The sequence below is a fragment of the Propithecus coquereli genome, unplaced genomic scaffold (assembly GCF_000956105.1).
Source record: "Propithecus coquereli isolate 6110/MARCELLA unplaced genomic scaffold, Pcoq_1.0 Scaffold9, whole genome shotgun sequence".
NCBI lineage: Eukaryota > Metazoa > Chordata > Mammalia > Primates > Indriidae > Propithecus > Propithecus coquereli.
The window spans coordinates 5,517,921-5,540,052 of NW_012155284.1; the positions used below are offsets into that span (position 1 = coordinate 5,517,921).

The 22,132-nt window shown below is 41.6% G+C and overlaps 1 protein-coding gene across 5 annotated transcripts in view; it reads right to left on the reverse strand.

The window, feature by feature from the left end:
* Window positions 1-22,132, reverse strand: part of PDE8B (phosphodiesterase 8B) — a 222,531-nt gene that overhangs the window by 113,402 nt on the left and 86,997 nt on the right. For 4 of the 5 annotated variants that reach the window (XM_012664515.1, XM_012664517.1, XM_012664514.1 and 1 more), the window contains exon 2: window positions 5,917-5,976. The exons of the other annotated variant lie outside the window; for it this stretch is intronic. In XM_012664515.1, coding sequence (XP_012519969.1) covers window positions 5,917-5,976 — 60 coding nt within the window. The remainder of the gene's footprint in view (window positions 1-5,916; window positions 5,977-22,132) is intronic. 5 annotated transcript variants of the gene reach the window in all.

The following is a 22,132-nucleotide window of genomic DNA, read 5'->3' on the forward strand; positions in this document are numbered from 1 at the left end:
TTCATTACTATTAGTGTTTTTTCTAAACATGGGTATGCCTGCACATCTCCAAATGGATTATCAACATCTACTATTAAACATCCAATTTTCAGAATATTCAGTTTGGCTTTAAGCAAAAACCTAGTAACAGGGAGCTTCCAAAGTAGACCACACAAATAGATCATCTAAGTTGTGTCTATATAATACTAAACAACTGGCCAATTTGCTCTGAAAAGGGGTCGATTGAGTTGAAAAACAATGGTCTGGGAACTTTCTTTAAATGTCCCTAGGATGCTGATAACAGCTAAAGTTTGATGAGAACTTTCTAAGGGCCAGCCATTATACTGAAAGTACTTGAAATATACTATCTCACTCAGTAACCCTTAAGTAACTCTTTGGAGGTGGGCATTATCCTCATTTTACATGGAAACTGAGGCTTGGATGGCTAAGGGACTTTTCCATAGCCACACAGCTAGCAACATTTGAACTGAGCTTGGCTTGACCCCAAAGCCTTTACAATCATCATGTTAAGTGACTTACTCTCTCTCAGTTTTATTTCTATCCCATAAAATATTGGACCAAAATTCCTAACAACTCTGTGGTCCCATGAAACTGGCTGGACTGGGAAGACGACACAACTAGGTGGCAGCAATATGGACAGACAGGAAGGGAGAAGCTAACTGCACTGAGTTACTGAGTCACTGGTCATTTCACTTAATGAGTGAAGGTCAGCTCTCCACCAGGCCATGTGATCTCCAACATATAAAATCCCAATATGTAATGGTTCCAGGAAAAACAAAATCCATGCCCTTGCAACATGGAAGGATAAAAACATGGAAGAGTAAGTTTCAAAGGGAGGTGCTGCCTTGCTAGGAAAGAGCTTAGGCCACAGCTATGGGGATCCATTTCCAAGTTCAGTTGGAAGGCCCAGCGTGAAGGGAATGAGGACAGGACACCCTAAGCAGAAAGATGTCAATTCTGCATGCTGGGGAAGTAAATGTGTTCCAGGCATTGACGGAGAAAAAACCCTCTGATTTTCAGACAGCATCATGTTGATTTGAATCTACTGCCTCATAATATTTCCACAACTTTTTATTTTCTAGCCAAGACTGGAAAATATGACTTTGACTGTGAGTCACATCATTCACCCAGGAGAGAGGTTCTCTACAGTACCATGTGCATTTCCCATCCATTCCACTCCTAACTGTGCTCCTGCCAGCTCTGTGTGGGGCGTACAGAGCCCCATGGTACATGTCCTGATATGGGAGGGAGCAAATTTCCCCTGATGAATTCAGAAATGCACCCTCAAAAAGCAAACACATCCCTGAAATATTCTTATTAAGACATTTCCTCCCAAGTCCTAAGAGCTCTGGCTGATGTAGCTAATTAATATTTTTGGCATTGCAGTGAAGTAACAGAATAGATATTTTTCTCCAAGAGAAAAAAATAAAATAAAACAAAAACAAAAGCACTAGGACATAGCTTGATTTTTCTAAGACGGCTGCAGTGCTGGTAGTAGAAGCACTTGACTAGGTATCAAGACCCCTAAAGTTAGAGTGATATAAACAATAAAACCTACCTCCAAGACCTCTCCCTGTGGTCAGGGAGCATTGTGCCATCTCTCTACCCCCTGCAGCACCTAGCATGGACCCTTGAACAGAGGAGGTGCCCAGTAGATTCTTGCTGGATGAATCAATTAGCCAAATTCTATTTGAATGAGACCAAGTAGTAAAGCCCAATTTAAGATCTTGATCCTAAATTGGTCTTATTATCTTTTTTAAAAGAGTCTCTTAATTATTTTTTCCCTCACTCAGTGATAGACTCTTGACCACTTGCGACTACTGTCAAACTCATGTGACAGAAACCAGTGGGGTACATATTAGCACTGGTAACATTACAGCTCTTGTACTGGGAGGTAGATTCATGGTATTCATTTTGGTATTATGTTTCATAGGTTATGAGCACAAATCAAAAATATTTTTGTATATTTTAATCTACCAAATATAATAAATTCAAATTTACAGACAACTGGTTTTCAGTTATGGGAGAGTGGGGCTGTCAAGGGATATTTAAATCTTGCAAACAACTGTATCATATTTGAGAGGACGGAAACACAGTATAACTTGAGTTTGTTTTTTTTTTTATATAAAATTTGACTGCTAAGCCTGTATATTAAAAATAATTTAAGAGTAGGAACATAATTAAACACAATAAAAGCCATATATGACAGACCCACAGCTAGTATCATACTGAATGGGGAAAAACCAAAAGCTTTTCCTCTAAGATCTGGAACAAGGATGCCCACTTTCACCACTGTTATTCAACATAGTACTGGAAGTTCTAGCTAGAGCAACCAGACAAGAGAACACAATAAATAGCATCTGAATTGAAAATTAAGAAGTCAAATTATCCTTGTTTGCAGATGATATGAACTTATATCTAGAGAAAACTAAAGACTCCACAAAAAAAGCTATTAGAAATGACAAACAGATTCAATAAAGTTGTACAATACAAATTCAACATACAAAAATCATTAGCATTTCTATATGCCAACAGCAAATGACCTGAAGAAGAAACCAAGAAAGTAATCCATTTACAATAACTATAAATAGATAAAATACCAAGGAATAAACTTAACCAAAGAAGTTTAAGAAAGCTCTCTACAATGAAGATTATAAAACAATGATGAAAAACTGAACAGGACACAAAAAAACGGAAAGATATTTCATGTTCATGGATTGGAAGAATCAATATTGTTGAAATGTCCTTACTACCCAAAGCAATCTACAGATTCAATGGAATCCCCATCGAAATACCAATGATATTCTCCACAGAAATAGAAGAAAATAATCCTAAAATTTATATGGAACCACAAAAGACCCAGAGTAGCCAAAACCATCCTAAGCAAAAAGAACAAAACTGGAAGAACCTTATTACCTGACTTCAAATTATACTACAGAGCTGTAGTAATCAAAATAGCACATTACTAGCATAAAAACAAACAGACCAATACAGAATAAAGAATCCATAAATAAATCTACACATCTATAGTGAACTTATTTTTGACAAAGTTGCCAAGAATATATATTGGGGAAAGGACAGTCTCTTCAATAAATGGTGCTGGGAAAATTGGATATTCACATGCAGAAGAATGAAACTAGACCTTTATCTCTTGCCATGTACAAAAATTGAATCAAAATAGTTTAAAGACTTACATCTAAGACCTGAAACTATAAAACTACAAAAAGAAAACACTGCGAAAATACTCCAGGACATTGGTCTGGGCAATGATTTCTTGAGTAATACCCCAAAAGCATAGGCAACCAAATCAAAATTGGACAAATGGGATCATATCAACCTAAAAAGTTTCTGCACAGCAAAGGAAACAATCAATAACCCATAGAAAGGAAGAAAATATTTGCAAACTACTCATCTAACAAGGGATTAATAATTAGAATATAAAAGGAGCTCAAACAACTCAATAGGAAAAAAATCAAATAATCCAATTTTTTTCAATCATAAAAAAAACAGGCATACAGACTGGAAAGGAAGAAATAAAGACATACTCTTATATATAGGAAATCTTAAGGAATCTACCAAAAAAAAAAAAAAAACAATAAATGAGTTTGGCAAGATACAAGATCCTATAAAATGGAAAGACATTTCACGTTCATGGATTGGAAGACAAAATTGTTAAGATAATACTCCCAAAATTGATCTGTAGATTCACTGTAATCCCTATCAAAATCTCAGCTGTCCCTCCCTCCAGAAATTGACAAGCTGGTCCTAAAATCCATATGAAGATGCAAAGGACCCAGATAGCCAAAACAATCTTGAAAAATAAGAATAAAGTTGGGAGACTCACATTGCACAATTTCAAAACTACCACAAAGCTACAATAATCAAAAGACAGTGTTGTACCAGCATAAGGATTTACATATAAATCAATGGAATAGAACTGAGAATCCAAACATAAACCCTCACATTTATGCATGATTGTTAAAAACACTCTTCTTTCCTCATTGTCTCAGCATCTTTGACAAAAATCAAATGCTGCTGGTACAACTAGATATTCACATGCAAAATAATGGAGCGGGACCCCTATCTCGTGCCATATATAAAGATTAACCCAAAATAGATTATAGAGCTAAATGTAAAAACTAAAACTGTAAAACTCTTAGAAGAAAACAAAGAAGTAAATCTTCATGACCTTAGGAACAGGCAATGAATTCTTAGCTATGACACCAAATGATGTTGAATGAAGAAAACAAATTTCAGAATGATGTCCACAGCATGACAGCTTTCAAAGGCAGTTTAAAAACATTCAAAATAGGAGTAAATATTATGAATGGATACATACATATGAAGAGTAAGTATACAAATATGTATGATAGTGGTTGCTTTTAGAAAGAAAAGGAAGGGGGAGGCTAAGGATAAACAAAGGGCTTAAACAGCATGTGCAATCTTTTGTTTCTGCAAAAAACCCTCTGAAACAAATAGGGCGTACTGTTAACATTTGATAGAAGTGGGGGGGGGGCGGTACACACATGCACCTATACGAATAGTTGAAATATTTTACAATTTGACAAATTACACTTTCGAAAGAATGAGGCATCCTTATCATAAGCATTCATTGCCAGTGCAGCATAGGGCAAAAATGAAGGTAAATGAAATTGATCTAAAATTACACTAATCCCAAGAAGTATTCTGGAAATTGCTTTGGGAATAAATCCCTGATATCAACTCCTTTATTTGCCACTGCCTTTATTCAAAAGTGGAGTATAAAATACGTGCCCTCAGAATGATTACTGGAATTTTCCACTTGTTTGTATTCTATACAAATAGTTGTGGCTTATGTTTATTTATCTCTCTCTCTGCTCCTAAATTTGTTTTCATCTAATTTTCCCAAGCTAAATCTCTTCCTTTTGTTTTTTTCCTTTGCCCAGATTTGCTTTTCCTTTTCCAAGTAACTGTAAAACATTATTTTCTTTTTCCATTTGCTCATAAATCAAATAGTACATTTCCTCGGTTGTTTTTTCACTTTCATCTATATGTGGGTTGGTTTGTTTACATCTTTTCTGTATGTTCACTTGTCCTAAGTACAGGACAAGCTTCCAGGTGCTAACAAGCTACAGTTTTACAAGGAGGAGGTTCACTTACTTATGCCTAACATGCAGATGAGGATTTAAAAATTACTTAAAAGGGTATACATTCCCTTTTGTATTTGTTTCTCAGAAGGGGGCACAGCAAACTGGAAGGACTTTGAGGACACAGTTGCTATTGTTATTAGAATGAGGTCAATCCCAGAACCCAGTGGGCTGCTTGGCTTAAGTCACATGGGACATGAAAGGGGAGCCTTTTATCATGTCTTCCCAAGCAACAACAACAGTTATCATTTATTGAGCATCTTCCACTGCTGGGCAGTGTTCTAGGCACGCAATGCTATTTCATTTAACTCATAATTCCCTATGAGAGAGGCATTATCATCTCCACTTTGCAGACAGAACACTGGGTCAGAGGTATGAAGCAATATATGCAAGGTCACACAGCTGATTAAAGGCAGAGCCAAGATTCACACCCAGCTGTGACTCATGGCAAAGCCCAGCCCTTCTGCAACACACTGTTTTTTCCCTTTCTGGCTGCAGCAGGATAGGGGGCAGACTAGCCTTTTGGTGGAAGAGTTGTTCTTCCTCACAATCCACCACGCGATCTACCTATTATATTTATATGCAAGATAGGACAATGTTTAAGTCTTCAGGAAAACTATCTGAGTCCTCAAGTGTGACATTAATAAAAACAAGCACTTACCCCCCTCACCACACACACACATAGAAATATATATACACTATATATGCACATGTGTGTTCATGTGCGGCAAGGATAGCTATCTGCTGCGTGCCCTGAAAATGAAGCTTCTACCAAGTAATGGAGGCGTACCTGAATAGGGTCCTGTGTCAGTCTCATGGGCCCAATGCGTACCTCTGCCGAAGACACCTGCTAAATAAAGGACAGCACATAAGAAGTGTCAAATCATAAACTACAAAAACTGATAAAACCTTCCTTATGCAACATATTTACATGATTTTGCTCCTTTGCAGACTCTAAATGAAAGGATACAACTTATTGACCTGGAGACAGGTTATAAAACATCATGTACAGTACAATCCTGTTTTTTTACAACATATATATTTATATGTATTGGAAACATCATGTACAGTACAATCCTGTTTTTTTACAACATATATATTTATATGTATTGGAAATGTCTGCAAGGATATATCCCCAAATGCTAATTGGTCAGACTTTAAGGTTATTTGTAAGTGCCTGGATTTTTATAATAAGCATGCATTGTTTTATGGGAGAAAACAATTCAATTCAATAATTATTTACTGAGCGCCTAGTATGTGCTCGGCACCCTGCTTACCCTCTTATTATTCTGAAATTTCAAAATAGAGTAAATAAAGCTTTCTCTTAAATATGGAAGCTAAAGTGTGTCTATGGCTTAAGAGCTATTCCTGTATTTGGATCTTATTTTTCTTATTTCATGTTTAGTATGAGAAATAAACTGCTTACTCTTACCCATGTTTACCATGAACAAATTACTCATCTCAGTTATATTTCCTCTAATAAGCTGAGTAACACCACGCCGTGACCACAAGAGGCTAAGCTCTGCCCCACGACTCCACCCCCACAAGTGAGCCTAGGGCTCTTAGGTGTTCACAGCCAACACTGTCCAACTGCCTTGAGCAAAGAATTAGATGGAAGCGAGCACAGAGCAAATGTTTGTCTTTATTTTTAATTACTTTTCTTGGATTTCTAAAAATGACTTTTCTCTAGACTAATCTGGTTGAAGGTCTTGGCCTCACCTCCATGGATCCAATTTTGTTTTTCTCCAAGAGGCTGCGGTCATTTGCCACTACTTGGAAGCTTACCCTGCACCCAACCCTGTATTGGCCCCTTGTCAGCCGGAAGGAGCATCATCAGAATTCACAGGACCAGAGACAGTGCAATCACCCAAGGGTCACAGGATGCTTTATCAGTTCAGAAAACAAACAAATGCAGAACTTTCTATAAATTATACTTCGAAAGACTAAAAATATCCTTCTCCTTTCTTGCTATTTCCCCATGGTTAGCTCCTAGTGCTTGTGCTGAGTCCTCTTCAAAACACCAACACTCTCCTGCTCTGTAGGGCTGGTTCTCCCAACCCACCCGGACATCCTGTGTAAAGAAACGATGCTGGGTGCTTTGGCCTCTCCCCAAACCAGCCAGCAGAAAACTCAAAGAGCCCTCTAATGACTGCTCGTCTGAGGCTGCTGGCCCTCGGCCATGGGTTCTCAGGAGGACAAAGCTGCCTGTCCCGCTCCACTTGGGTAGGCCATGTCCCTAACGATGGGTCTGCCCAGCAGGCCTGGCATGAAGAAAACCAACTTGGGGCCTCGAGTTCCTGAGCCTGTGACTCAGTGACAAGTTCCTTCCATGTTTCACTACGGTGTCAGGTAGAAGTAACAGGCTTAAGTTGAGTGTGTACCTCTCTTACGCTTCTTTTCTCTAAGCAAATCAGTATGCTGCAAGGTGTGTGTGCTGATGCCAGCAGCCTACGTGCAGGCCAGGAGCAACTCCACTGGGAGAGCAATGTCCCAGGCCCTTCTGCGTCACTGGGCTGCCGGCCCCCCGCCCAGCTCCACTCCCAAAGCAGTTTGTGTTGTTTGAAACAGACACCCTCTTTCAAAAGCACTGCACCAGCTAGAAACTTTGCTAAAAAAGAATAGTTAATGACTAGAAAGTGAAACCAATTTGGTATATTAAAATAAATTTGATTGATAATCCCGGATATGTTTTCACTCGCCCTGGCATCTCTCTTGAGTTCACTACATCCACCATGCATAGAAGCCCCCTCCAACGAGGCCTCCTGTGAATGGTTTCTCCAGCAAAATCAGGCTCCTGAAGGCATTGTCCAGTGGTGGAAATAAATCAATGAGTGAAATAATAAATCCATAAAACTTTAAAACAAATAAAATAGAGAGACTCGCTTTGGAAGGCTAAGAGACTGAAGGAAGGACTCCTGCAAGAAGGGCACAGGCTGTCCAAAAATAAGGACAATTCTCCCCCAGCCCATATGTTGCCTTTATACTTTTGAAGGTAACCAGTACGCACATGAAGTGGCAATACAGCGAATCTTACACGGAGGACGGAGGGGTAGGGACGGGGAAGCAGGCCATGTCCAACCCCACCAGGATAATATCTGAGGACTGTGAATAGTCCTTAAGCCCTTTCCTCCCCAGGCAGCGTGCTAGGCTCATCCTCCCCTGTGATTTCTGCGGCACACAGGCAAGGCCACCGAGCGAGAACATGGGGTTTTAAAAGCAACATTCAGGCCAGGCGCGGTGGCTTACGCCTGTAATCCTAGCTCTCTGGGAGGCCGAGGCAGGCGGATTGTTTGAGCTCAGGAGTTCGAGACCAGCCTGAGCAAGAGCGAGACCCTGTCTCTACTAAAAATTAGAAACAAATTAATCGGACAACTAAAAATATATAGAAAAAATTAGCCAGGCATGGTCGCGCGTGCCTGTAGTCCCAGCTACCCAGGAGGCTGAGGCAAGAGGATCACCTGAGCCCAGGAGTTTGAGGTTGCTGTGAGCTAGGATGACACCACGGCACTCTAGCCCGGGCAACAGAGTGACACTCTGCCTCAAAAAAAAATAAAAAAATAAAAGCAACATTCAAGAAAGAAGATTATCATTCTCCTGCCTAAGGACAGGAAAGACCCTGCAGCTTTCTCCCATAGCCTGACCCAACTCAGCGGGAAGGTGAACCGTGAGCCTGGGGGGAGGAGGGCAGAGCCAGAAGAGGGCTGCAAGGTTGCTGCTGAAGGACCCTAGGACCCTCTCCCCATGCCTACCCCTCGCATCTCTCCGGGCCCCTTGCCCATCTCCTCCCAGCCCCCACTTCACCGGGCCACCTCCCAGGTGCCTTCACCCCTCCTCCACTGCCAGCTTGGGTGCCTCCGTTTACTAGCTTCTCCAGTCATGACCCATGACTGTGTCTCTTGGCTTGCCTTTTCCATCTTGGTCCTTGTTCCAAGTCATCTGACCTTGCTTCTGTGTCCAAAAGAGGTCAACTGTCCCAACAGAGCCCTGGAACCCATCCTTGCTGGCTCTGAGGGCTGGCAACAGGCAGTAACCAGCAGAGGAAACCCCGTAGCAGGTATGCTCACAGACAGCAGTGTGCAGAGTTCTGTTTCTAACGCAGGAGTCTGATTGCCTGCATTTCACCAATTTATAAAACAGCAATTATGAACAGAAACAGGAGATCATTTACTGACGTCTGTGTAGCCAAGCCAAGATTCTCTACTTCAAAGGGTGAACTTTGAGCAACTGCAGATGCACAGATCCTCAATTAGTGCATTAGCTCTGATTCCAGGAAGTGACCAACTTTGCCAGGGACAGAGAAACAAAGTGAAGGTGGGGTCACAGGTAACACAATTCCACTGCCTGAGAAGAGAGGGGAGGATGGGACCGGAGAGTGAAGAGAGACACACTTCCTAGCCCTTCCAAACACACAGGTTCCCCAATAGCCTATTGAGGAGGGATTGCTGAACTACCATGTAGTTTTAACTGCACTGTATGACATTTATACTGTGTCAAATATCTGTGTGTACACATATGTGTGTGAATGGTAACACATACACGTATACATGTAAGCAGGGTTAACAATTCACCTTCAGATGAACCGTCTCTCTAGGAAAAAAAAAATAAGAGTACTATTTTGTAGCATTTGCTGCTTTCCATAGTGGAAATACCATGGCTGATCTCAAACTAGTAACGTAAGTCCCTGACTTCCCAACTAGGAACATATCTTTTCATGTAGAGAGGTCTCTAAGTGGCCAACTTGTTCAGTCTTTGTTGATCTACAAATGTCTATCGCTTGCTTTTGTTTGGTAGTTTAGCTGGATATAGAATTCTGTTTGGGAGACATTTCCCTCAGCTTTGGAAGTTGAGAGAGAGAGAGGAGATAATATTTCTGGTGTGGGAGGTGGGGAGGTCAAGGAAGGCTTCGCGAAGACAGGCAAATTGTGAAGAATAGGAAGATGAACAGGCTGAGCTGGGGGAGGAGATTCTAGGCACATGGAACAGCATGAGCAAAGGCACAGAGGCAGGAAAGCAAAGGTGCTCACGGGGGAGAAAACAAGCACCCAGAGAGGCTGGATGATAAGTGCGTGGAAGGGAAGACTGGGTAGGCTGGGGTCAGACACCTAGAGGATCCTGGAAAGGAGTTCCCTTCTTAATCTGTAAGCACCCATCACCCTGTAGGTGTTTGAGCAGAGGATTAACACGATCAGACCTGTGACTTGAGAAAAATCAAACATTTGGTTTGCCCACTTTCTAAATAAACAAGAACAGAGATTTAGCAACAACAAAACAAAAATGCTGCTCTGAGTAGGAACTACAGCAGTGAAAGCAAGTGGGAAAATATATTGCAATGATCAGGAAAAAATTACAAGGGAAAAAAGCACAGCTTGGCTTCACTTCAACAGAGTGGGAACTCTAAGATGCAAGCCAGCTGGTTCAGGGTAAGCAGAAGAAAGAGACAAACTCATGAGAGAAAGCAAGGTAGTTCTGGTTGGGTAATTCACCTGTCACGGTGCCACATCCTCTAGAGGTGATTGCCACAGCTCTTGGTAGTTTCAGCTTCAGGAATTTTAAGTAACTTGGCAGTAAGTTTTAGAGCTTTCCTCGGACAGCTGAGAATTCAGAAAGGAAAGTGGCTGACCTGGAAACCCCTTCCCCACCTCAGCAGCATACTCATCCTCCAAGGGCCTGTGCCCCTCCGGAGATGGGTCAAGCCCAACTTCACCCGGTACAGAACCAGTGAGTCCTCTCTTCAGTACTCCTTCCATATTCATGGCAGTTATTTTATTAGTCATTTAAATATCCTGCTCCTTGATAAGATTGAGTTTCTTGAGGACACAGACTCTGTCTTTTATCACCATTTATCCCCAGTGTTTAGAAAGTGTTCAGTAAATGCTTTGTGGGAATTGAATTAAACTGAAAAGATCAGGCAGATTTTAAGTGACAGAGTTAAGACTGAGACTTCATTCGTCCTAAGCACTGTCTTCCATTGTGCTCCAAAATTTGGAGAATTAATTCTGACTACACTACCCAAAATCGAGAGCATTAATTCTGACTGCACTGCCTACCTTTCTGTTATGGCTTCTGGACTCCATTTTGGTTCTGCAAAATAGGTGATCCCGTACCTGCCAGTCCCGGCTCATGCCCTGGTAGTCTGTCAACAGGGCTGCCACCAGCACTAAGAAGGAAAAGGGTGTGTGCGTGTGTGTGTGTGTGTGTGTGTGTGTGTGTGTGTGTGTGTGTGTCGACGTGGGGGTGGGGTGTCCATAACTCCCACCTTCCAAAAACAAGTTAAGAGTCTGAATCTTCCCCACTTCAACGACATCTCCTTCAGAATCCCCTTCCTCCCTACCATCTGCAGTACTGGGTGTTCCTGCACAGGTAAGTACACACACACAGGCATCTTAGGGCAAGCTTGACATCACTGCATGAGAGGGGTCCAAGGTGAAAACCATTTTTCACTCACAAAAGAAACCAGCTGTGGACACAAGGACAGGCATTTTTAAATTCACTTAATCAACATTACCTGAGGCCCTGCTGGCTTTGATTTTGAAATAGCACTTAATTATCTCAATATGTCCCCCTGTCCACCCTCCACTCTCAGGCCAAGCTTGGTTCTTTATTCTTCGGAGCTCTGGGTAAACAAAGGTTGTGTTTGATTTTTGTCTTTCTAATGGAACTCTGTCTGTGCTCTGGCATCCAGTCAGAAAGGGACTGGCATTGCAGCCTGCAGGTGACCCCACCATGAGGCTGGGCCTCCCTGCTCTACACCACGAACCCTGTCCCGCCCTGCCCTCCTCTCCTTGCCACTGTGCTTTGCACGCCCAGGAGGCTCTCTTCCTTCTGTCCCTTGCCAGCCACGCCCGCCGGTGGGCTGTGTCCTCACAACACCCCCTGCCTCCCTGTCTTGGAGCTGGCTGCTCTCCAGCACCTCCTGGCACCTCCGACGTCCTGGACCTCTGAGGGCCCAGGGGTCCCTGGATGGCCCATGGTCCACCCGTCACCTTCCTGCTTCCAATTCTCTGGTCTAGAAGTTCTCAATCCGGACTTCATGTCAGAAGTACCTGGGAAACTTTTAAAATACATCAGTGCCTGGGTGCTACTGCTCACCAAGGGAATTGGAATCTCTAAGGATGGGACTGTGGCGTCAGCATTTTTCAACCTCCTCCCCCTCCACCTGTGTCAGGAACCACTATTCTATTCTCTTTTAGCAGACATGTCTGTTAATTTCAGTTCCTGCCTCTTCAATAGCCCCTCCCACGGACTCTATTCCATATTCATTGACAAATATCCACGGAGCACTTATCTTGTGGAAGGCACCAAAACCCATGACTAAGCTGTCGTGCCTGAACCCAGATACCCAGAAAGGTGTTTTTCCAGATACCCGCTCCAAAAACAAAAGATTATCACTTAGGCATGAGGAAGATAAAAGCCTTTCACATTTGGTGAATTATCCCCCAAAACAATATCCCTGCATTATAATTAAAACCAATCAAAAATTTCTTTTATAATCTATTTTTTTGTTCTACATATATAGGTGGAAGATTATTCATAGCCACAAGATACTCACAGAGGGTGACATATTTAACCACTTTGTGTTTTATGCCCTGCTGTTTATAATATTACATTTGGCAGCATGATGTTTTATCACATAAATATAATCATACAAATATCTACTCATCAAAATACACAACCATAAAATAGAAGATTAATCACTTTGACTTTAAAATTATGGCTTCTCTTCACCAAAAACAATAGCAAAGAACACTATAATAAAAGAGAAAAAAAGCCTACAGCCTGAGAGATGAAATCTAAAATATAGAAAAACAAATATTAGTAACCAGAACAGACATTTTTTTTTAAAGCATCAATAAAAAGACAACCAAAAACAAAAGTGGGCAAAGATTTGAAAAGAAGTTTACAGGAGAGTAAATACAAGTATGAAGAGATGCTCAACCTCATTAGTAAGCAAGAAGATAGAAATTTTAAATTACAATGAGACGCTATCTGACACCCAACCATTTCTATCAACGGAATGGGAAAATTAAGAGTCAAACACCATCTAGCATAGGCAAGAAAGCAGACCCCCAGGAACTCTTACACATTGTTGGTTCAGTTACTTTGAAAAGCAATTTAGGGATTTCTAGTAAAGATGAAGGGGTATATATCCTATAATGCAGCCTCCTATGTGAGTGTTTCTCTAAGGGAAAGAGGCATTTACAAGAATATTCAGAGCAGCATTGTTTGTGATAACAAAACTTTAGAAATAGCTTAATCCACAATCCATTAGCATCTACCAACAGAAAAAAAATTGATAAATATATTAAGGACTATCCATACAATGGAATATTATACAGCAATAAAAATGAATCAAAACTACAGTTACTCATTCAAAACAGATGGATCTCAAACATTGAGTTCAACAACAACCAAACAAAAAAATACAAGTTTTAGAGGAATACATACCTTAGAATACCACTTAAAGTTTGAAAGTATGTACAACATGACAGAATATAGCTTAGGAATATATTGTAATAGTACAAAGAAAGGCTGGCAAATTCCCAGCTGAGGAGGGAAACGTCAGAGGCTTCCACTAGATTGTTAATCATCTATTTTTTTAAGCAGTGAGTACTGAGTACATGTGTGTTTATCAAATTATACTTTCTTTTTAATTACAAATCTTTATGAGGGTGCAAACATTTGGGTTAAATCTATTGCATTTGCACCACCCAAGTCAGAGCTACAGGTGTGCCCCTCCCAGTTATACTCTCTATCTTATTGTGTATCTTAAATATTTCAAAATAAATTTAAAATATATTTAATTTCATTGAGAAAGTCTGTTTTCTTTGTTTAACACTAATTGATCAATAGCCCCTATATATTCTACATATATTAATATGATTTCTTTTTCCAATAAAGTCTTTATGTGGTAAAATAAGGTGCTACATTTAAAACGTATTCCTGAGAATACAAATAGAGTTTCTCTGAAACTTGGCGAAACAGAACCCTAGAAAATTGGGCTGGGACTCAGGGGACCTTGCTCAAGATGAGTAACTGCTCTATGCCTCTCAGTAAGACAAGAGGGGCCCACGAATCCCGCACACGCATCATCTCACGTAACAGTCACACAATCCCACAAGGGTGGCGTGGGCCCCTTTTTATAGCTCAAGAAGTTAAAGCTGCAGAAAAGTTAAGCAACTTACCCAAGGGGATGGAGCTGAGATTTAAGCCCAGGCCTACCTTACTGGGAAGGCCATGCTCTTATTTATGTATTGACTTAGATCTCAGTTTGTTCCAGAAAAGTCTTAAGATGGTGTACAAAGAGAAATTAAGTAACGGTTTTATTTATTTTTTTTTTGAGACAGTCTCACTGTGTTGCCCGGGCTAGAGTGCCGTGGCGTCATCCTAGCTCACAGCAACCTCAAACTCCTGGGCTCAAGCGATCCTCCTGCCTCAGCCTCCTGAGTAGCTGGGACTACAGGCATGCGCCACCGTGCCCGGCTAATTTTTTCCAAAAAATTTTAAGTGCCCAAATAAATTCCTTCCAATTTTTAGTAGAGACGGGGTCTCGCTCTTGCTCAGGCTGGTTTCAAACTCCTGAACTCAAACAATCTGCCCGCCTCGGCCTCCCGGAGAGCTAGGATTACAGGCATAAGCCACCGCGCCCTGCCTAAGTAACGGTTTTAAAGTGACTTATAAATAAGAAGCAATGGCATGGGAAAGATGAAGAAAGTAGGGAGGTCAGTATGCACAATGTCGCAATGTTTGCCACGAAGGAGGAGCTCCTGGCAATGTGGGCTACCAGGCCAGCGACGTCGAGTGCCAGCACAAAGAAAGTGGTACCTTCAACCACTGCCATGCACTGGACACAGTGACGGACTTCCCAGCACTGCATCTCATACTGCTCCCCCCCACCCCATCCCCATGTCCTCTCTTCCACTCCCAACCGTCACTTTTGGGGATAAGGCTGTTTTTTCTTAAGAAGTCCTACTACCGCACTCAGAGAGCCTTACTGGGCCAGTGGAGAAGGAGTTGCCGTATCCCAACGTGCCTGGAAAATACGGCAGTGAGAAAAGATAAAGGGGCCATCCTCTTGTTAGCTCTGAAATGGTAATTAAAAAAATAAACACAGAAGTCATGCAGATGCCATCAGATCCAAACACAGAAAACTTGGCTGGTATAGTCTAATGGAGAAGCCATTTTCCTCCCACAAATAGCAGATGAAAGACAGAAATTATTTATATGATATAGTCACATCATCCACAGCCATGAAGAAATAACTCAGCCTGATATCGATTATGCATTAAAATGGAAAGAAAAAATGGTCTAGAATATAATCCATGAAATGACAAGTACCCAAAGGAGGCTAGCACGAGGAGGCTTTAGAGAGAATTAACTTTAGAAGCGGAGAAAAAAAAAAAAAAACTAACTGAACTTCAATGCTATGATTATGTCAAAAGGCTTTCCATCATACATACAGTGCAAAAATCAAGGCATCAAGATCTCATAAATGTAACAATTCAGCCACGGCTGGCTAGGCTGAGTGTGTGTAAACACAGCACATTTCCAGATTCCAAAGATCAAACTCAGGGTCTGCCTGGGAGAGCATAGGAATTTAAAGGCAATGGCAAAAACGTGACATCCCTCAACTAGCTTCCTTCCTTTTATTAGAGATACTACTGATAACAGACACTGCTGGATGACTTCAAGCATGTAAAATTACATTGCATAACAGAGAACAAGCAAAGAAGAGTCTATCTCTGATTATTCAGGAGGGAATCATCCAGACTGTGGAAAAACCCAAGCGTGCACGTCTGATCCTCTTCCGTCCTCCTACATGCCTTCCCTTCTCCTGAACATTAAATGAAGATGGGAGAGAGTGGGGAGGGATGATATTCAAATCAGTCAATTTTGCTACATGGTCAGCAGTTCTGGTAAATAGATTTGATGGGCAAGGAAACAGAAACCATCTGCTAAAAATGAGTTTTAGAGCTTTCCTGTGGATTTCAATTATCCATGCTGCCTCTGTCCTCAATTTTATCATTGATAAGCTGGAGCTGCCTTAGAGAACCAAGAGCTAAATGTCCGCCCTGCTTGGTTCCACGAGACTCTCCCACTGGGGACCTGTGACCCTGAAGCCTCTCCAGATTTTTAGCCACAGCTGGTACTCCATCAAGAATCTGACCATGCTCACTTTCCTGACTCCACTGTGCCAGGCTCACTCACACCAGGATAAACCATGACCTTCAGTCACTGGTCCGAAGATTACGTGTGCTCAGGGGTAATGAAGCTGTATCCTGTGCCAATTCCCATTTAAAAACTAATCTCATTGAAACAAATCCCATTTAAAAGTAAGTCACCCATGTGAAGTCAGCCCTGAGATGCAAATGCCCACTTTTCTGAAAAAGGATTTTACATACGTGGCAAAAACAATCATTATTTTTAAACAGCTATTGATAAAAAGCTCCAGTCACATCATAAAGACATAAAACCTGGGTGAAATGCTTTACAATCAAAAGCTCAACATTTTCAGAAAACTGGCAAAGACGCCAGATGCCCGAGACCAGCAGGGCGTCTCCTGGGAAGGTTCCCAAGGTCTCAGCCCCAGCCCCTGACCCTTCCCCTTTAGCTGACACATGCGGAGGATGAGCCCCCCACTGCACCTTGACCTTCTGAGGCCATCATGGCTTACGTCAAAAGCCCACGAGACAATACCCACAATCTTACTTCTTCCTTCTAAGATTTAGGGAGGAGAGCAAGGGAACAGCATCGGGTGGAAGTGGCCTATTTACAAGCAGGTAACTGAGCTGAGGAAAGGCTCATGGCAACCCCCCTCCCTTCTCCCAAAACCCTGGATAGTTAGAAAGGGGCCAAGAATGGATATGTCCATTTGTACAGAAGAAAACAGAAAAATCCCAAAGCAAAGAGTTAAGTAAGTCCCCAAAGACCACTTCATGTTCAACCAAAATACATTTCTTTTAAAAAATGGTTCAAGTTCACAGCCTATCTGGGATCCACAAACATCTTCCTCTTCTCCTGACTGGAGAAGAGGCTGAGTACCACACCCTTGTCTAAGAAGGAAGGAGAGCAAGGCACTCCCTTTCACTCTTGCTCTAAAGCTCTGTCCACTTGCTTATTCTGATGAGCCTCAGGTTCTCGCCTTCGGTACTCAAGGCATTAAAATGCTGTCATCACAGAACCTCAGGTGCTCTGTGCCCAGCACCAGGCTCTCTGCTCCCACTCCAGCATCAGGGAGCACAGCTTCATGTCTCTTTGATCAGGCAGTGAGAGCAGTCCTGGCCTACTCCACCGCATACGTGGAATCCCTGATCTAAGGGGACTGCCTCCCAAGCTATTCACTCAAAACTCTCATGCTCTCCATCTCTCCACAATACTGTAAGCAGCAAAGCAGATTCATCCACTCTCCTGGAATCTTGTCAAAAATCATTGCTATTTACAATGGGCCTTGGGGCCCTTGTGTAAAAGATCTTATATTTTATATCATAGCTTTCACTTTTTAGGCAATATATCTTAGCTTGGGCTGTTCTAACAAAATATCATAGACTACAAACTTTAGAAAACAAACATTTATTTCTCACAGTTCTGGAGGCTGAGTGGTCCAAGATCAAGGCGCCAACAGGTTTGGTTCCTGGTGAGGACCCTCTTCCTGGCTTGTAGACAGATATCTTCTCACTGCCTGCTCAAATGGTCTTTCCTAAAGGTGTGCCCAAGGAGAGAGAGAGCTCGAGAGAGAGCTCTCTCTCTTCCTCTTCTTAAAACGGCACTATTCCCACCCTCATTACCTCATCTAATCTTAATTACTTCCAAAAGGCCTCACCTCCAAATACCATCACACTGAGAGTTAGGGCTTCAACATATGAATTTGGGGAAGACATAAGCATTCATCTCATAAAATACGTTAATTACAAATATTTTTATTTATGAACCAATGATAAATGCTTATGACTATCTTTATGTAAAGTTAAAAGGCTGACCCTCCAAAAAAAGAAGCTTAAAGGGATTACTCTGATGAATACAATTGCAAAGTCAGCATTAAACTGAAACCTCACAACATCCCATCAGACATTTAAATCTGTTGTTCCAAATGTAAGACACTATTATTTCTAAGATGTAACATTTTCTCTATCATTAAAGGATTAAAATATAAAAACTGTGACCAAGTTTAGATGTTCTGCCTTTCTGAGACTTTGCCACCACATTAAAGCTCACTGTCCCCACGCCCTAATGAAAGGACTTGAAGAGACATAATGGTTCAGAAATTGTGATGGGCACAGACAGGGCCAGGAGACACACAAAGCTACAAGTGCATTCTGTTGGAGCATCAGTTTTTATGTCAAGTTTTTACATCAAGAAATAAGTTCAGTAATGTAAGGATAAAGTCATTCAAACATTTTTATTGAGAAGAGAGGACTGAAGGAGAATGCAAAGTTCGCATGAATTTTAAAGCTAAAGAATGACATTCCACAAAAATCCTGTACTTGCAGCAGATTATTTAAACTGCCTGAGGCAGGCATTCACTCTTTCACCCTTCAGTCTTGAAAAGGTTTGAGAAGCACCAATTTAAAGGAAGAAGACCAACTGCTGAAGCTGAGGACTTGGCGTGTCCAATTGAAAGTCTCTGAAGCCACATCATCACACACAAGGATGTGAGATTCCCAGCGGTCTTCGGACAGTCGGTTGGCCCAAATCCAGCCCTGGGAATAGTGACTGGTGAACATATCAGCAGGTCTATGTGGACTTGGTATAGAACCGGTGGGCAACTCCATGCATTAGAAAGCTCTGCCTTCAGTTGCACTGAAATCTGTATCTTTGCAAGTAGAAAAACTTGTCCCAGCCCTTCTAGTGATGCCCACATGCTAAAATTCATCAGTGCTGCCTATCTGTCCTTATTGGTCAAGGTTGCTGCAGCCTGTCACCAGGATGTTAGCATCATCCTCCCATCTCTTTCCAAACCCTGTATTTTCAAAAAGAGGAAGAAACTTAGAGGAAGAGAGACAACAATGGCTTATCACTGAGTCTGCAGCCCTCAGTCTAAGACCACCCACAGCAGGAGGATGTATGAAGACTGAGAAGATGCTTAGGGGTTAACAAGTCCCAGTATCGGGATGGCTGGGCCCTCTACTTTTCAATAATTGCCTAAAAGGCAGTAACTTCCTTCCTTATAATGGGAATGCGCTAGCATCTGGGTGGTAGGTCCCCCAGGGGGAGATAGCTGTGCTCAAAGTAGCACTGATATTTAGTCTAGTTCTACAAGGTTTCACCAAGCATCTATTATGTGCCAGGTACTGCACAAAAAATGGGCATAAAAAGATAAGCAAGACTGAGAGTTCATGCCTTGAAAAAGCCCATAGTCTGGAGATAAAAGTGGGGTGAGAGTGGCATGAACACGAAGCAATAAGTTGAATAATGGGAGGTGAGAGAGAAGCCAGAGGTACCTAGAAGGTACCAGGGAAACTCAGGCAAGATACATTTAGCTCCATCTGGGCTTCAAGCAAACTCTCAGAAAATCACACTGGAGGTCAATGCTGAAGGATGATGAGAACGAGCCAAGTGAAGACCAGTGGAAGGAGCATTTCAGGCAGATAGAACAGCACAAGGAATGGCAAAGAACACAGTTCACATGGACAAACCACAAGCAATGCACAGGGTACAATGTGTGGAGGAAGGCGCCACATCACAGACGGTGGCTGTGGTGAAAAACTTGGGCTTTATTAGGTGGACAAAGGTGCAGCACTGTTGGATTGTATTAATAGTTAGCTGGATCACTCTGGCTGAGTGTAGAAGGACTAAGGGAGGACCAGAGATCAGAAAGGAGCTGCTGTAATCATCTGAGTGGTTCTCAAAATGTGCTTCCTGGGAACCAGCAGCACCAGCATCACCTGGAACTTATTAGAAGTGGAAACTTGGAGAGAAATGCAAATCAAAACCACCATGAGATATCACCTAACCCCAGTGAGATGTAACAATATACTTGAAAGATACAACTAACTTTCAAAACAGTGTGCTTCTGGCAGAGAGATCAGTGAAGGATTACCGGAAACCTAGAACTCACCCAATTAGTATATACCTCTCTATATAATTCATACACACAAACATATATAAAAATGATATATATGAGATTATGTAATAAACGTATCATTTTAGATCAGTGACAAGAAATGGACAATTCAACAATGTTGGGATAACTGGTTAACTATGCAGAGAAAAATTAAGTCAGCTCCATATATCATGACATATATCCAAAATACTTCCAGAAAGCTGAAAATTGTAAATGGCAAAAAAAACCCAGGAGAATATTGAAAAACAATATAGGTGACAACACATCATTCAAGCGCCCAGAAGGCTTTTGCCAAAAATAACATCAAAGACATAAGCCCTGAAGGAAAAGATTGTTAGATTTCCACTAATAAAAATATATTAAAAAGTATAGTAAATGTTAAAATACAAAACAAACTGGAAAAAAATTAGTAATATAGGATAGAAAAGGGGTTGGCATTCTTATTAGAATTTTTTAGAGTTTTAATAAGACAATAATAAAAAAGGCAAACACCCGAATTAAAAAGGGTCAAGGAAAGGACAAGCAATTCACAAAGCAAACACACAAATGGGCTGTAAAAATTATGCAACAATGCTCAGCCTCTCTGGCAATGCAAAAATGCAAATCAAAACAACCAGATTCCACTTTTTGCTCATCGAATTCCAAAGATTTTACACTGAATATCACCAGTGCTGAGGAGGTCTGGGACTCTCATCATACCCTGCGGGAGGGAGAAGAAAACTGTCTCAGGGACATGGATCCCTTAGCATATATTACATGCCTTCCTGGGCCTTGGTAACTGAAATAGTTAGAATCTTAAATGTGTTTGAGATTCTTTCCATAGCTGCCCCCTTTCCTCTGTTAATACATCTGCCATGATATTTATCACACAATAATTTGGTCACCATAACCACAAACTGTTGGGGGGCAGGAGGACCCTAGGAGACAGATGCCAACTCCATCCAACCACAGTCAGGGAACCAGTAAATGATCAGCTGTGACAGGATGCATCCCGGCACCCAACGCCCAAATCCATCTGCTACAACCAATACTCACAGATATTTGGTGAGTGGGTGTTTAATTTAATACATCTTTAAAAAGCTAAAAAAGCCCTTGGTAAATGGAAGATTACTTTGCTCCCTGGCACAAAATGCAGACTGCTGGAGAACTAAAGCTGCCAATGTTGCTATTTGGTAAAAGGTTTTTAATATAAGACCAGACTGGAATTCCTTTTCCCCACGTGTAACTAAGCGGTAATAATACTTGCCCCCTGGAGAGGGCAGATGCGGAATCTATATTACTCACAGATATATCTTGGCACAGCAGGCAGTTGATAAATGATAGATATTACGATGAGGATCTCTCATTCATTCTTTTGGAAAATCCTTACTGAGCCCCACAGTGAGCCAGAAATGAAATAGGTGCCTTGCATTTGTTACCTGACTTAATAAGCCGCATCATCACAGCGTAAGCTCTTTAGCTTGCAGCACAATGCAGTCCCAGAACATTCGACTTGCTTACATGAAAACACAAATGTCAACTTCCGGATTAACTAACTGTACCCTCCTTCTCCTCCCAGTATCACAGAAAATAAAGAATTGTTTTATGTCTTCATTCAAATTATCACGAAATGCTCTTCCAGACACTGACCTCATGGTAAAAGATGGTTTCCAAACATTTGAGAATTGGAAGGCTCCCAAGGGGTCATCTTGCCCAATAGATTGTCATTTTACAGACTGTCAAATGTACCCACAGCCATACACAAGTGGGATGTCCCAGTGGGATAAAATTGAGGTCTCTGGGCTGCCAGGCCAGTGATACTTTCACCCCGTCCCCTTCTTTCTCCTGGTAACCCCACCAAAATTCTTTCCCTTCGAAAACAGAAGTATGGGTGGGGGGCAAGGGCAACATATGTAACCTAAACATCTGTACCCCCATAATATGCTGAAATAAAAAGAAAAAAAAAACA